The 16,529-nt window shown below is 41.2% G+C and overlaps 1 protein-coding gene and 1 long non-coding RNA gene across 6 annotated transcripts in view; one reads left to right on the top strand and one right to left on the bottom strand.

The window, feature by feature from the left end:
• Window positions 1-12,890, top strand: part of LOC130284006 (uncharacterized) — a 45,877-nt gene extending 32,987 nt beyond the window's left edge. Inside the window, exon 3 of the long non-coding RNA XR_008846899.1 lies at window positions 12,873-12,890. This is a non-coding gene — a long non-coding RNA (uncharacterized LOC130284006). The remainder of the gene's footprint in view (window positions 1-12,872) is intronic.
• Window positions 12,891-15,827: 2,937 nt separating this feature from the next.
• The window catches only part of DHX37 (DEAH-box helicase 37), a 98,725-nt gene continuing 98,023 nt past the window's right edge, over window positions 15,828-16,529 (bottom strand). For all 5 annotated transcript variants that reach the window (XM_056533810.1, XM_056533820.1, XM_056533792.1 and 2 more), the window contains exon 28: window positions 15,828-16,134. In XM_056533810.1, the coding sequence (XP_056389785.1) occupies window positions 16,052-16,134 (83 nt within the window). In that variant the 3' untranslated portion in view covers window positions 15,828-16,051. The remainder of the gene's footprint in view (window positions 16,135-16,529) is intronic.

Below are 16,529 nucleotides of genomic sequence, written 5' to 3'. Positions count from 1 at the left end.
GGCATTTTTCAGTTTGGCGTTCTTTTAATCCTTTTGGCGTTTTTCTGCTATTTTGGGCTCCTTGGAAGTTTTTCAAAAATTTTGTATTTTTTTCTGGAAAATTTTAGCGTTTTTCCTTCCATAGAAGTCTATGGGAGTGAAAAAAACGCCAATACAAACACCATGTGGGTTTTAACTGTGGCATTTTTGCAGCCGGTTTTTATTCTTTTTTGGACTTTAGAGATCAAAAAAAAGTAATGGAGATACCTTTTTTATTAAAATTTCGTAGGGTACTATTTAGAAAATAATTTAAAAAAAAGATATAGTAGTGATGGAAAAACTGTACTTAACAAAATTTTTCTTTTTTACAACAAAATTTTTATTAATTTTTAAACAAGAATCAATTTATGTGAGCGGGTAGGGCACAAAAAATGTAGCCAACAATAATAAAAATGTAGTGTGTGTGTTTTTCACTTTTTCTTTTTTAGGTAGTACAACTCCCAGCATGGAACACACTGTTACATGATGGGAGTAGTTGTACCTCTACTAATTGACAGATCACCCACGGTCTGTTGCGATCCTCCTGTATAATGTATAGATGCGGCCGGCCGCTCTTCTGTGGTCCTCTGCACTGCCGTATATATACACCTACTCATATTTACCCCAGAGAGCTGTGATTGGCCAGATGGTTCCAGCCAATCACAACTCTGTGGGAAATATGAAAGACAGAGACATAGAATGTGTCGGCAGATAAGAACCATTTGGCCCATCTAGTCTGACCAATAATCTGAATCCTATCAATAGTCCCTGGCCCTATCTTATATGAAGGATAGCCTTATGCTTACCCATGCATGTTTAAACTCTTTCACTGTATTTGCAGTGACCACTTCTGAAGGAAGGCTATTCCATGCATCCACTACTCTCTCAGTAAAGTAATCCTGATATTACTTTTAAATCTTTGCCCCTCTAATTTAAAACTATGTCCTCTTGTGGTAGTTTTTCTTCTTTTAAATATGCTCTCCTTTACCATTTATGTATTTAAAATTCACTATCATATCCCCTCTGTCTCTTCTTTCTTCCAAGCTATACATGTTAAGGTCCTTTAACCTTTCCTGGTAAATTTTATCCTACAATCCATGTACTAGTTTAGTAGCTCTTCTCTGAACTCTCTCTAGAGTATCTATATCCTTTTGGAGATACGGCCTCCAGTACTGTGCACAATTCTCCAAGTGAGGTCTCACCAGTGTTCTGTACAGCGGCATGAGCACTTCTCTCTTTCCACTGCTTATACCTCTCCCTATACATCCAAGCATTCTGCTAGTGTTTCCTGCTGCTCTATTAGGCTGGGTTCACACTACGTTTTCTCCCATACGGGAGCGCATACGGCAGGGGGGAGCTAAAACCTTGCGCTCCCGTATGCCTTCGTATGCGCTCCCGTATGTCATTCATTTCAATGAGCTGGCCGGAGTGAAACGTTCGGTCTGGTCGGCTCATTTTTGCGCCATATGCGCTTTTACAACCGGACCTAAAACTGTGGTCAACCACGGTTTTAGGTCCGGTTGTAAAAGCGCATACGGCGCAAAAATGAGCCGACCGGACCGAACGTTTCACTCCGGCCGGCTCATTGAAATGAATGACATACGGGAGCGCATACGGTGACATACGGGAGCGCGAGGTTTTAGCTCCCCCCTGCCGTATGCGCTCCCGTATGGGGGAAAACGTAGTGTGAACCCAGCCTTACATTGTCTTCCTACCTTTAAGTCTTCTGAAATAAGTACTCCTAAATCCCTCTCCTCAGATACGGAGGTCAGGACTGTGTCAAATATTCTATATTCTGCCCGAGGGTTTTTACGGCTCAGGTGCATTATCTTGCACTTGTCCACATAAAATTTCAGTTGTCAGAGTTCTGACCATTCTTCTAGTTTTCCTAAATTCTTTTCCATTTGGCATATCTCTCCAGGAACATCAACCCTGTTACATATCTTTGTGTCATCAGTAAAAAAACACATCTTACCATCAAGACCTTTTGCGATATCACTAATGAAGATATTAAACAATATTGGAAACAAAAATCAAAAGAACACGGAGCGCTCCCTGTGTGGAATCAATGGTGGATTCAACGTGGGGTTGATCGGGTAGACAACTCGCTCACCTGATTCCGTTGTGCTGGAGAGGCACAACACTCAATAAGGTATATATATCCAGGAGACTGCAGCGGCTTCCCACGCTCGCACCGAGCGTGCAAACAATGAAGACAAGGAGAAGAAAGGAAACGGAAGCTGGATCGCGCTGTCACAGACAAAGGTAGGATAATTATCCTAATCTGTGACAGCGCGATCCAGCTTCCGTTTCCTTTCTTCTCCTTGTCTTCATTAAACAATATTGGTCCCAGTACTGATCCCTGAGGTACCCCACTGATAACAAGACCTTGCTCTGAATATACTCCCCATTGACTACAACCCCCTGTTGTCTGTCATTTAGCCACTGTCTAATCCACTCAACAATATGGGAGTCCAAACTCAATGACTGTAGTTTATTGATAAGTCTTTTATGTGGGACAGTGTCAAAAGCCTTGATATGCCTAGATATGCGATGTCTACTACCCCTCCGCCATCTATTATTTTAGTCACCCAATCAAAAAAATCAATAAGATTTGATTGACATGATCTCCCTGAAGTAAACCCATGTTGTTTTTCATCTTGCAATCCATAGGATTTTAGATGTTCCACAATCCTATCCTTTAGTAGGGTCTCCATAAATTTCCCCACTATTGATGTCAGACTTTCTGGCCTATAGTTGCTTGATTCCTCCCTACTACCTTTCTTGTGAATGGGCACGACATTTGCTAATTTCCAATCTTCCGGGATGACTCCTGTTACCAGTGATTGGTTAAATAAATCTGTTAACGGTTTTGCTAGCTCACCACTAAGCTCTTTTAATAATTTTGGGTGTATCCCATCAGGCCCCTGTGACTTATTTGTCTTCACTTTAGATAGCAAACATAGAACCTCTTCCTCTGTAAAGACACATGCATCAAACAATTCATTAGTCTTCCTCCCTAATGGAGGTCCTTTTCTTTCTTTTTCTTCTGTAAAAACTGAACAGAAGTATTAATTAAGGCAGTCGGCTATCCCTTTATTCTCTTCTACATACCTTCCTTCCTTTGTTTTTATTTAGTTATACCTTGTTTTAATTTCCTTTTTTCATTTATATATCTAAAGAATGTCTTATCCCCTTTTTTCACAGACTGAGCTAGTTGCCTGCACTTTAGACGTTCTTATAATTTGCTTGGCCTCTTTCTGCCTAGTCTTGTAGATTTCCCTATCTTCATTGCTCTGTGTTCTTTTATAATTACTAAATGCTAGCTTTCTGTTTTTTATGATTTTGGCCACTTCTGCTGAGTACCACAGTGGTCTCTTCCTTTTCCTGACAAGTCTAATGCAGTTTTCTGTTGCCTTCAATAATGCATCTTTTAAGTAGTCGAATTTCTCCTTGACTCCATGTAATCTGTTCCAGTCTGATAGGGATTCATTTATGACTAATCTCATTTTTGAAAAGGTAGTTTTTCTAAAATCTAAAACTTTTGTTTTTGTGTGGTATGACTCCTTCACTGTTCTTATATGAAACCACACTGACTGGTGATCACTAGATCCCAAGCTTTCGCCTACAATAACATCATATACCAAATCCCCATTTTTGAATACCAAATCCAAAATGGCCTCCCTCCGGGTTGGCTCCTCAACCACTTGTTGTAGGGATAATCCCAGTAGGGAATTTGGAACATCTGTACTCCTGGCATAACTAGCTATTTTGGTTTTCCAGTTTATATCCGGAAGAGTGAAGTCTCCCATAATGATAACTTCTCCTTTCATTGTCATTTTAGATATTTCTTCAACTAGTAGATCATCTAATTCTTGACCAGGTGGTCTATATATCACACCTACATGAGTTACTGCATGATTACCAAATTGCAACATAACCCAAACTGACTCCATGTTGACCTCACCAACTTGTATTAGATTATATTTTATGCTATCTCTCACATATAGGGCCACTCCTCCTCCTTTCTTGCCTTCTCTGTCTCTTCTGTATAAAGTGTGGTATGGATATGTCCCAGTCATTACTATCATTAAACCATGTCTCAGTAACAGCCACTAAATCTAAATTCCCAGATGCCATTATTGGCATTTATTGTTCATTTATTTTATTACCTAAATTGCGGGCATTTGCAGACAGGCAGACAGGACTCTGAGTTTGTCATTTCTTAACCTCTGTGCTACTGACATGTTCTTGCATTGTTTCGGGGGGCAATTGGACTCATGGATTTTCACTATTTTGACCCACCCCCCTTCCTAGTTTAAATACTCCTTAGCAAATTCTTGGAATTGGAAAACATTTGTTTCTTTGAGAGAAAGATGCAAACCATCTTTTTTGTACAGTTACTTTCTATTCCAAGTAGAGCTATCATGAGACACAAAGCCAAATCCTTGCTCTTGACACCATTTACTAAACCATTGAACTCCTTAATGCGTCTCTGCCTATCATTCTGAACGTTATGCACAGGCAAAACTTCAGAAAATGAAACAGTGGATGCAAAATCCTGTACATCATTACCAAGTGTGATAAAAGATTCCTTCACCTCTGAAACTTCATTGCAAGCCAGGTCATTTATCCCTCGATGGACAAGAACATCCACGCCCCCTTCCTTCTTTGCTTGCTTAACAATATTAAGAATACGTCTTCTATCTCTTCTAGCAGTAGCACCCGGGAGACATCTCACAAAACCATTTTCCTTAAGCTCCACACTTCTTATGATTAAATCACCCAGCAACAGCTGCTTCCTTTCAGACTTTATTTTATTTTTTTCCTCCATGGCTGCAGTCTTGCATACATTAGACATAGGAGTCTATGGTTCCTCACCCTCTGTGCTTGAGCCAATATCAATGTCGCCCTTACATTCTGAGAGTGTGCTGCAAATGAGTTATGGAGAACCACATAATGTGGGACATGTCTTCTATCCACAACGCTAAGTCTTCCAGAACCTACAGTAACCCATCTGCCATTTCTAGGGGTCCTTTGTGGCAGTTGCATTGCAACAGTCTCAGTCTGAGTTTAACAGATAATTTAAACATCTCAGATTTCAAAAATGCAATCACTTGCTGCAGTAAGGAGAACGGTCTACAGATCTGACAGCAGCCAAACATCCAAAGAGTGGAACATGAAATAAATGCACAATTCATGCACTGAACCAAGTCTGCCATTTTAAAGAGGAGAAAAATTTAAAACAAACAAATCTTACCTTTTTTTAGATTGTATCCACCTCCGGCCTACCTCCTGACTAACTCCTGCAATATCTCTCCAATGCACTTAGAAATAGCAGCACTTTGAATATGCAGCTAATGAATTAGCTGACCCCTATAACTTTTTTATTCATATACAGGGATATATGAGGGCTCATTTTTCACGCCGTGAAGTTTTTATCGGTACCATTTTTGTTTTGATGGGATTTTATGATTCCTTTTTTTAAATTTTTTTAGGGTATAGAAAGTTTTTTTTTTTTTTTTTTACATGTACACCATTGACCATGCGGTTTACTTTACATAATTTTTTTATAGTTTGAACATTTATGCACGCGGCGATACCACATGCCTATTTTTATTTTAGTCTACATATTTTTTTAATGGGAAAAAGGGGGCGATTCCAACTTTTATTAGGGAAGGGGTTAAATCACATTTAACCCCTTAAGGACCCAGCCAATTTTCACTGTAGGACACGGCCATTTTTTGCACATCTGACCACTGTCACTTTAAACATTAATAACTCTGGGATGCTTTTACCTTTCATTCTGATTCCGAGAATGTTCTTTCGTGACATATTCTACTTTATGTTAGTGGTAAAATTTGTCGATACTTGAATCATTTCTTGGTGAAAAATTCCCAAATTTGATGAAAAAAATGGAAAATTTAGCATTTTTTTTAACTTTGAAGTTCTCTGCTTATAAGGAAAATCTATATTCCAAATAAATTATATATTGATTCACATATACAATATGTCTACTTTATGTTTCCATCATAAAGTTGACATGTTTTTACTTTTGGAAGACATCAGAGGGCTTCAAATTATAGCAGCAATTTTCCACAAAATTTTCAAAATCAAAATTTTTCAGGGACCAGTTCTGTTTTAAAGTGGATTTGAAGGGCCTTCTTATTAGAAATACCCCACAAATGACCCCATTATAAAAACTGCACCCCTCAAAGTATTCAAAATGACATTCAAAATGTTTGTTAACCCTTTAGGTGTTTCACAGGAATAGCAGCAAATTGAAGGAGAAAATTCAAAATCTTCATTTTTTACACTCGCATGTTCTTGTAGACCCAGTTATTGAATTTTTACAAGGGGTAAAAGGAGAGAAATCTTCCTAAAATGTGTAACCCAATTTCTCTCGAGTAAGAAAATACCTCATATGTGTATGTCAAGTGTTCGGCGGGCGCAGTAGAGGGCTCAAAAGGGAAGGAGCGACAGTGGGATTTTGGAGAGTGAGTTTTTCTGAAATGGTTTTTGGGGGGCATGTCACATTTCGGAAGCCCCTATGGTGCCAGAAAAGCAAAAAAAAACAACACATGCCATACTATTTTGGAAACTACACCCCTCAAGGCACGTAACAAGGGGTCCAGTGAGCCTTAACACCCCACAGGTGTTCGACGACTTTTCGTTAAAGTTGGATGTGAAAATTATTATTTTTTTTTCACTAAAATGCTAGTTTTCCCGCAAATTTAAATTTTTTACAAGGGATAATAGGACAAAATGACCCCCAAAATTTGTAACCGTATCTCTTCTGAGTATGGAAATATCCCATGTTAGGACGTAAAATGCTTTGCGGGCAAACTACAATGCTCAGAAGAGAAGGAGCGCCATTGAGCTTTTGGGAAAAAAATTGTTTGGAATGGAAGTCAGGGGCCATGTGCGTTTACAAAGCCCCCCGTGGTGTCAGAACATTGAAACCCCCCCCCCCCCCACACACACACACGTGACCCTATTTTTGAAACTACACCCCTCACAGAATTTAATAAGGGGTGCAGTGAGTATTTACACCCCACTGGCGTTTGACAGATCTTTGGAACAGTGGGCTGTGCAAATGGAAAATTAAATTTTTCATTTTCATGGACCACTGTTCCAAAAATCTGCCAGACCCCTGTGGGGCGTAAATGCTCACTGTACCCCTTATTACATTACGTGAGGGGTTTGGTTTCCAAAATGGGGTCACATGTGGGTATTTATTTTTTTGCGTTTATGTCAGAACAGCTGTAAAATCGGCCACCCCTGTGCAAATCACCAATTTAGGCCTCAAATGTACATAGTGCGCTCTCACTCCTGAGCCTTGTTGTGCGCCCACAGAGCATTTTACGCCCGCATATGGGTTATTTCCGTACTTTGTAGTGCAATTTCTCCCGAGTACGGAGATACCCCATATGTGGCCCTAAACTGTTTCCTTGAAATACGACAGGGCTCCGAAGTGAGAGAGCTCCATGCGCATTTGAGGACTAAATTAGGGATTGCATAGGGGTGGACATAGGGGTATTCTACGCCAGTGATTCGAACAGGGTGCCTCCAGCTGTTGCTAAATTCCCAGCATGCCTGGACAGTCAGTGGCTGTCCGGAAATGCTGGGAGTTGTTGTTTTGCAACAGCTGGAGGCTCCGTTTTGGAAACACTGCCATACAATACGTTTTTCATTTTTATTGGGGGGGGTGGGGGGGTGGGAGACAGTGTAAGGGGTGTATATGTAGTGTTTTACCCTTTATTATGTGTTAGTGTAGTGTAGTGTTTTTAGGGTACATTCGCACTGGCGTGTTACGGTGAGTTTCCCGCAAGGAGTTTGCGTTGCGGTGAAAAATTTGCCGCAGCCCAAACTTGAAGCAGAAAACTTACTGTAAGCCTGCCCGTGTGAATGTACCCTGTACATTCACATGGGGGAGCAAACCTCCAGCTATTTCAAAACTACAACTCCCAGCATGTACTGACAGACCGTGCATGCTGGGAGTTGTACTTTTGCAACAGCTGGAGACACACTGGTTGGAAAACCTTCAGTTAGGTTCTGTTACCTAACTCAGTATTTTACAACCAGTGTGCCTCCAGCTGTTGCAAAACTACAACTCCCAGCATGTACTGATCGCCGAGGGGCATGCTGGGAGATGTATTTATGCAATAGCTGGAGGTACGCAACTACAACTCCCAGCATGCCAAGATAGCTGTTTGGACATGCTGGGATTTGCAGTTTTGCAACATCTGGAGGGCTACAGTTTTAGAGAACACTGCAAGGTGATCTCCAAACTGTGGTCCTCCAGCTGTTGCAAAACTACAAATTCCAGCATGCCCTGACAGCAAACAGTTGTTTGGGCATGCTAGGAGTTGTAGTTTTGCAAGATCTGGAGGGCTACAGTTTAGGGACCACTGTATAGTGGTCTCAAACTGTAGCCCTCCAGCTGTTGCAAAACTACAACTCCCAGCATGCCCAAACAGCACCCCTGCCACCTCACTCCTATGCCTTCAGGGGGATCGTGGGTGTCTTAGACAACCGCGATCCCCCTTATATTCCGGGTCACTATAGACCCGTAATGACCCAGAATTGCGCAAATCGCAAGTGTGAATTCACTTGCGATTTGCCGCGATCGCCGACATGGGGGGGTCTGATGAACCCCCTGGGCGTTTGCACGGTATGCCTGCTGAATGATTTCAGCAGGCATCCCGGTCCAATCCCCGCCCGGCGTACGTCAAGGGTCCTTAAGGGGTTAATAACTTTTTTTTTGGCCTCATAGGGGACGATTACATGCATAGCATTGATCAGTGTCATTGGTGCTCTGCTGCTCCAGCCTGGATCTCAGGCATGGAGTAGCAGAGCGACGATTGGACAGTGGGAAGCAACATAAGAAGCCTCCTGCTGTCCTCTCAGCTGTTGCCAGTTAGTTCAGTGGGCTGTTCGGGACCACCATGGTGAAATCATGGCGTCCCGAGCAGCCCACTGAGCTAACCGACAACAGATTTCTCCCGTTTTAGATGCCGCAATCAACTTTGATCACGGCGTCTAAAGGGTTAATACCGGACATCAGCCCGATCGGCGATGTCCGGTATTAGCCGTGGGTCCTGGCTGCTGATAGCAACTAGGATCTGCAGGGTATGAAGCGCGCTCAGCTCCTGAGCACGCTTCACATAACGGGAGCCGGCACGACCATAAATATACGCTTGTGATCGTTAAGGGGTTAAAGACGGGCAACCAGAGCAATAAGGGGAATGGACGGTTATTTAGTTTAGAAAAAAGAAGGCTTTGGGGCAACCTAATAACTGCCGCTGCCCCTTCACTCCCCCTGGCTATCGGCGCCGCTTCTCTCCCCCTGGCTATCGGCGCCGGCACCGATAGTTAGGGGGAGAGAACGGGCAGTGGCGCAGATAGCCAGCGGGAGAGAAGCGGCGGCAGCAGGGCTCTAGACCCCAGGAAAGGCAGGGAGAAAGAAGCGGGCAGCGACGGCCTCTCTCCCCTGCCTTTCCTGGGGGCTTCTGCGGGGTCAGAAACAGTGCATCGGGGTATACACACGCACCCTCATTTTACCAAGGATATTTGGGTAAAAAACATTTTTAACCCAAATATCCTTGGTAAAATGAGGGTGCGTGTTATAGGCCGGTGAGTGGTATACCCAGATAAATACAGTATGTATAAATATATCAGGGGGCAGTAAAGAGATCTCTCTCATAATCTATTTATACCCAGAACTGTATCTATAACAAGGAGGCATCCTCCAAGTTTAGAGGAAAGAAGGTTTCTACACAAAAACAGATGGGGGTTCTTTACTGTAAGAGCTGTGAGACTGTGGAACTCTCTCCCGGAGGAGGTGGTCAGGGTGAACTCTGTAAAAGAGTTCAAAAGGGGTCTGGATGCATTTTTGGAGAATAACAACATCACCGGTTATGTATACTAAATTTAGAGGGACAGAACGTTGATCCAGGGATTTATTCTGACTGCCTAATTGGAGTCGGGAAGGAATTTCTACCTCTAGTATGAGGTATTTTTTTGCCTTCCTCTGGATCAACTCAGTAGGGACTCATTAGGGATATAGGTTGAACTTGATGGACTCTTTTTAATTTTGGACTTAGTTTTTTTAAATTTCTATTCTGTTTACTGTACAGGATTAATGTTTTTTATAGATCGGACATTTCTGCACCCGACAATACAACATATGTTGATTTATTTAAATATTTTAAATAGGAAAAAGGGGATTTTTTTTTTTATTCAGGGAGGGGCTTATTCACTTTTATTAACCCTTTAGGGACTTTGCAATTCTGACCACTGTCACTTCATACATTAATAACTCATGGATGCTTTTACTTTTCATTCTGATTCAGAGAAAGTTTTTTCATTATATATACTACATTATGTTATTGGTAAATTTTCGGCAATGCTTCCTTCATTTCTTGGTGAAAAATTCTAAAATTGTATAAAAATGTGATAATTTTTGCATTTGTTTTACTTTGAAACTCTCTTCTTATAAGGAAAATAGACTTTCCAAATAAATTATATATTTATTCACATATACTATATGTCTACTTTATGTTTTTGAAGACATTAGAGGGCTTCAAAGAATTTCAGCATTTTTCCACGAAAATTTCAAAATCAGAATTTTTCAGGGACCAGTTCAGTATGAAGTGGATTTGAGGGACTTTCATGTTAGAAAAAACCCGTAAATTACCCCATTAGAAAAACTGCACCCCTCAAAGTATTCAAAATGACATTAAGAAAGTTTGTTAACCCTTTAGGTGTTTCACAAGAAGAGCAGTAAATCCTAAGTTTTTACATTCGCATGTTCTTGTAGAGCAATTTTTTTTTTACATTTTATAAGGGGTAAAAGGAGAGAAATCCCTGCAAAAATTTGAAACTCAACTTCTCTCGAGTAAGGAAATACCTCAAATGTGGATGTAAAGTGTTCTGGGGGCGCAGGAGAGGGCTCAGAAGGGAAGGAGCGACAATGGGATTTTGGAGAGTGAATTTTGCTGAAATGGTTTTTGAGGGGCATGTCGCATTTAGGAAGCCCCTATGGTGCCAGAACAGCAAAAAAATAATAAAAAAAAACCACATGGCATACTATTTGGTAAACTACACCTCAAGCAACATAACAATGGGTATAGGGAGCCTTAGCACCCCACAGGTGTTTGACGGCTTTCCGTTAAAGTCGGATTTGTAAATGAAATTAATTTTTTCACTAAAATGCTGGTGTTACCCCAATTTTTTTATTTTCACAAGGGGTAATAGGAGAAAAAGCCCCAAAAACTTGTATCCCATATGTGGATGTAAAGTGCTCTGCGGGGCTTTGTAAACACACATGGCCTTCAATTCCGGACAAATTTTCTCTCCAAAAGCCCAATGGCACTCCTTCTCTTCTGAGCATTGTAATGCACCCGCAGAGCACTTTACATCCACATATAGGGTATTTCCATATGCAGAAGAAAAATGGTTACACATTTTGGGGGGCTTTTTTCCTCTTTTCCCTTGTGAAAATGAAAAATTTAAGGTAACACCAGCATTTAAGTGAAAAATTTTTTTTTTTCATTTTCCCATCCAACTTTAACGAAAATTTGTCAAACACCTGTGGAGTGTTAAGGCTCACTATACCCCTTGTTACATTCCATAAGGGGTGTAGATAACAAAATGGTTGTCAGAACTGCTATAAAATAAGCCACCCTTGTACAAATCACCAATTTAGGCCTCAAATGTACATAGTGTGCTCTCACTCCTGAGCTATGTTGTGCACCTGCATAGCATTTTACATCCACATATGGGGTATTTCCGTACTCAGGAGAAATTGTTACAAATTTTAATGTTACCTCTTGTAAAAATGAAAAGTAAAGGGCAACACCAGCATGTTATGTAAACATTTTTTATACTAACAGGCTGGTGTAGACCCCAACTTTTCCTTTTCATATGGGTTAAAAGGAGAAAAAGTCGGTGGCTGCCCGGCAATGCTGAGAGTTGTTGTTTTTAGGGTACATTCACACGGGCGGGGGTTTACGGTGAGTTTCCCACTGGGAGTTTGAGCTGCGGCAGGAAATTTGCGGAAACCCAAACTTGAAGCAGGAAACTCGCTGTAAACCGCCGCCTGTGTGATTGCACCCTGTACATATTTGGTGTGTGTGTGTGTGTGTGTGGGGGGGGGGGGCACACCTCCAGCTGTTGCACAACTACAACTCCCAGCATGCACTGACAGACCGTGCATGCAGGGAGTTGTAGTTTTGCAACAGCCGGAGGCAAACTGGTTGGAAAACCTTCAGTTAGGTTCTGTTACCTAACTCAGTATTTTCCCACCAGTGTGCCTCCAGCTGTTGCAAAACTACAACTCCCAGCATTTACTGATCGCCGAATGGCATGTTGGGAGATGTAGTTATGCAACAGCTGGAGGCACTCAACTACATTTTCCAGTATGCCAAGACAGTCGTTTGCTGTTCGTGCATGCTGGGAGTTGTAGTTATGCAAGCTTTGGATTGGTACAATTTAGAGACCACCACACAGTGATCTCAAAACTGTGGCCCTCCAAATGTTGCAAAACTACAAATCCCAGCATGACCAGACAGCAAATTGCTGTGTGGGCATTCTGGGAGTTGTAGTTTTGCAAGATCAAGAGGTCCACAGTTTAGAGACCACTGCACAATGATCTCCAAACTGTAGCCCTCCAGCTGTTGCAAAACTACAAATCCCAGCATGACCAAACAGCTGTCTGGGCATGCTGGAAGTTGTAGTTTTGCAACATCTGGAGGGCTACAGTTTAGAGACCACTGTTTAGTGGTCTCCAAACTGCGGCCCTCCAAATGTTGCTAGGCAACAACTCACCTACTGGCTTCTGTCATCAGCAGGATCGCCGTCGCAAGCAGAGGATGATCGCCGATCGTCACCCACCACCGGTAAGGGACCTCTGCCGCCGCTCACAGGACAGTTTCTCCGATCTGCCCGGGCTACCGTGGTTGGGAAGAGTGGGGGAACCAAACTTTAATCCCCCCTGCCCCCGTTGTGCTATCGGGCATACGCTTCTGAACAAACAATTGCAGGGATAGGAAGGATGGCACCCCGCCACCTCACTTCTATCCCTTCAGGGGGATCGGGGGTGTCTTGGTCAGCCCCGATCCCCCTTATTTCCTGGGTCACTGAAGACCCGTATGACCTGGAATCTCTGCAGATCGCCGGTCTGAATTGAAATGGGGGGGTCTCAGTGAGCGGTGGGGACCGGAATTCCCATGGGCGTACAGGTACGCCCCGAGTCCTTAAGAACCAGGATGTCAGGGCGTACCTGTACACCCTGCGTCCTTGAGGGGTTAAGGGCTCAGGGTTTTTTCAGTTTTGCACTTTCATTTTTTCCTCCTCACCTTTTAAAAATCATTAACCCTTTCAATTTTTCACCTACAGACTTATATGAGTGCTTTTTTTGTGTGCCACCAATTGTACTTTGTAATGTCATCAATCATTTCCCCACAAAATTTACGATGAAACAAACAAACAAAAAAAAATTATATATATATATATATATTTATTTATTTGTGAGACCAAAAAAAAAAATAGAGCCATTTTGTAACTTTTGGGGGTTTCTGTTTCTACGCAGTGCACTTTTCGGTAAACATTACACCTTATCCTTTATTCTGTAGGTAAAATGATACCCAACCTATATAGGTTTGATTTTGTTTTACTTCTGGTGAAAATTATAACTGCACGAAAATGAGTACGTTTAAAAATGTCCTCTTCTGACACCTATAACTTTTTCATTTTTCCGCATAAAGGGTGATATGAGCGCATATTTTTTGCGCCGTGATCTAAAGTTTTTATTGGTACCATTTTTTTTTTTTATGGGACTTTATCACTTTTTATATATATTGAAATCATTAGATTGCAGATACTGATCAGTGCTATGCATAGGCATAGAACTGATCAGTGTTCTCTGTGATCTACTTCTTTGATCTGCTTGATGGCAGACCAGAGAAGAAGACCCCATGATGGCAGCAGAGCCAGGTAAGGAGACCTTCAGCCCGCATCTTAGCGCGATAGCTTATGTCCGCCATTACCGGTGGCCGAAATGTCAGTGTATCCCTACTTTTTACCAGTACTGGGCTGTTTTCCCTGTTTTAATATGCTGTGACAGGCATAAGTGAAGAAAAACTTGCCATCTGTACCAAGTCACGCCTCCTAACAGTTTTTTTCACGCTAGAATGGAAGAAAAAAACTTCTGTTTCTGCATGAAACTGCCCAGTTTTTTACAATTGTTTTGTCTGAACATTTTTTTTTTACAAGGATGAAAATACAAAAAAAAATAAGTGGAAACATGGTATTAGAATAAGACAGTATTAGGCTATAATTACATCCGCATCCGTTATAACAGCTGATAAAGGGCTGCGACGGAGGTTGTGAAATCGAGTGGACATCAACAGAACCCAACAGGTCTCATTGACTCTGGAGTCCATCTGGGTTCCCTTAGATGCTCATTATATTACATGATTTTAGGGGAGAAAAAAAAACTGACAAACATACGAGTCCCATTATTATAACGGAATCAGTGAACAGAGCTCTATAAGGAGCTCTGAACAATAATGTGAACCCAGCCTTTGCAATCCCCTCCATGGTGTCCATGTACTTCTATACCTCAGTGCTTGACAATCTCTGGAAGTGCAATGCACTTTACACTGTGCAGAAGAGTGCATGCTAAATTGCTGTTCCATAGAAACAGATGACATGGGACCCCTGTTCTGGCAACTGGTAAGGGTCTCGGGCTTCATATCCCCACTGATCTAGCAGTTATTACAGCAAATTCACTTCAATGTTTATGAAATCTAGTGTTATATAAAAACTAATGTGGCTAAAGCATATTGTGGGGTTAAGTAGGTGCACAAGTTTGGAGCTAAAAGATGTTCTCCATAAAATACACTCAAAATAAATCCCCAATATTAATATTCTAACAGAGATGCAATTAAGGGATGGGGGTGCAACCACTAAAACCCTACCTATATCAAGAATGAACAAGTCCAATCCACCATTCACAGCAGACAGATGAACTTATATAGTGAATAGAATACACAAACTGACAGACACTGGGAGATCGATCAGGGTCTGAACACTCAGACTTGACCTAGGACAGGTCAAAAGTTTTCATAAAACAGGGACACACTAAGTTAACACAGTGACAAGGGGGCACTTAAGCACCGGCAATGGAGTGGGTGCTGTGAGCTCTGGTTTGTCATTTTAAACAGGTAGCACACAGTACTTTGGGTATTAATCAAATCATAATACATCTTTAACAAATCTTATTATAGATTTTATTACATACATCAAAATCAAAATGTTATATACATATTTTACAATATGTGATACATGTGAAAACATCATCATACTCTCATGAAAGGTTTGGATTCAGTTACATTGTAACAAAGTATAAAAAAAGACAAATGCTTAAGCTGCTTTCACAGTATAAAATTCATCCGTTTTAAAGATCCGTTTGATGTTCCGTTATGAAAACCCCGAAAATCGGCCAAACGTCCGTTAGAAAATCCCATACGTCCGTTAGAAAATCCCATTATAGTCTACGGGATTTTTACATTATCCGTTGTAATCCCTTATAGTCCGTTATTAATAACGGACGTTATTTTGTGACGGGAGAATGAACAGAAGAAATAGTGAATGCACTATTTCTCCCGTTACTATCTTCAGTCACAAAATAATGTCCGTTATTCATAACGGACTATAACGGATTAAAACTGATAATGTAAAAATCCCATAGGCAATAATGAGATTTTCTAACGGACGTATGGGATTTTCTAACGGACGTTTAATGGCCGATTTTCAGGGTTTTCATAACGGAACATCAAACGGATCTTTAAAACGGATGAATTTTATAGTGTGAAAGCAGCCTTAGACTCAGAATCTTTTATTTACTGATTACTATCACTGTAAATATCAAGGCACATGAGATGTTAATGTTTTCACTTCAGACATAAGCAATTCCTGTTTTTTTCATAAAACATAAAAACTATAATAATATGGTTGGTTGATGGACTCAAAAAGAAACTGGTGGCCAGGCTTTGGCGACATCTGCATGTACAGCTTCAGGAATCCATTGACAAAATGCATGTAAAAGATCTAGGGGAGAAAAAATATATATATGAAAAACAGAGTAAAAAGGAGATTTTTTGTACTCACCGTAAAATCTCTTTCTAGTAGCCTTCATTGGGGGACACCTATACTGATGGGTATATGCTTTTGCCACTAGAAGGCGCTGACACTAGGAAAAAATAATCAGCTCCTCCCTGGTAGGATATACCCACCCACTGGAAGTGAGGTAATCAGTTTTGTCACAAAAGTAGTAGGAGAAGCCAACAAAGAAACATGTCCGAAGGACCCTAGAAAAGAATCCCGGATAAAAAAACAAACAAACAAAAAAATACAATAACCAAAAAAGAATATCCTGACAAAAAATGAAGAAATGGGTGGGTGCGGTGTGCCCCAATAAAGGCTACGAGAAAGATTTTATGGTG

The sequence above is a fragment of the Hyla sarda genome, chromosome 1, assembly GCF_029499605.1.
Source record: "Hyla sarda isolate aHylSar1 chromosome 1, aHylSar1.hap1, whole genome shotgun sequence".
Taxonomy (NCBI): domain Eukaryota; kingdom Metazoa; phylum Chordata; class Amphibia; order Anura; family Hylidae; genus Hyla; species Hyla sarda.
The sequence above is the reverse complement of the archived record's forward strand: the minus strand, read 5'-3'. Positions and strand labels throughout refer to the sequence as shown.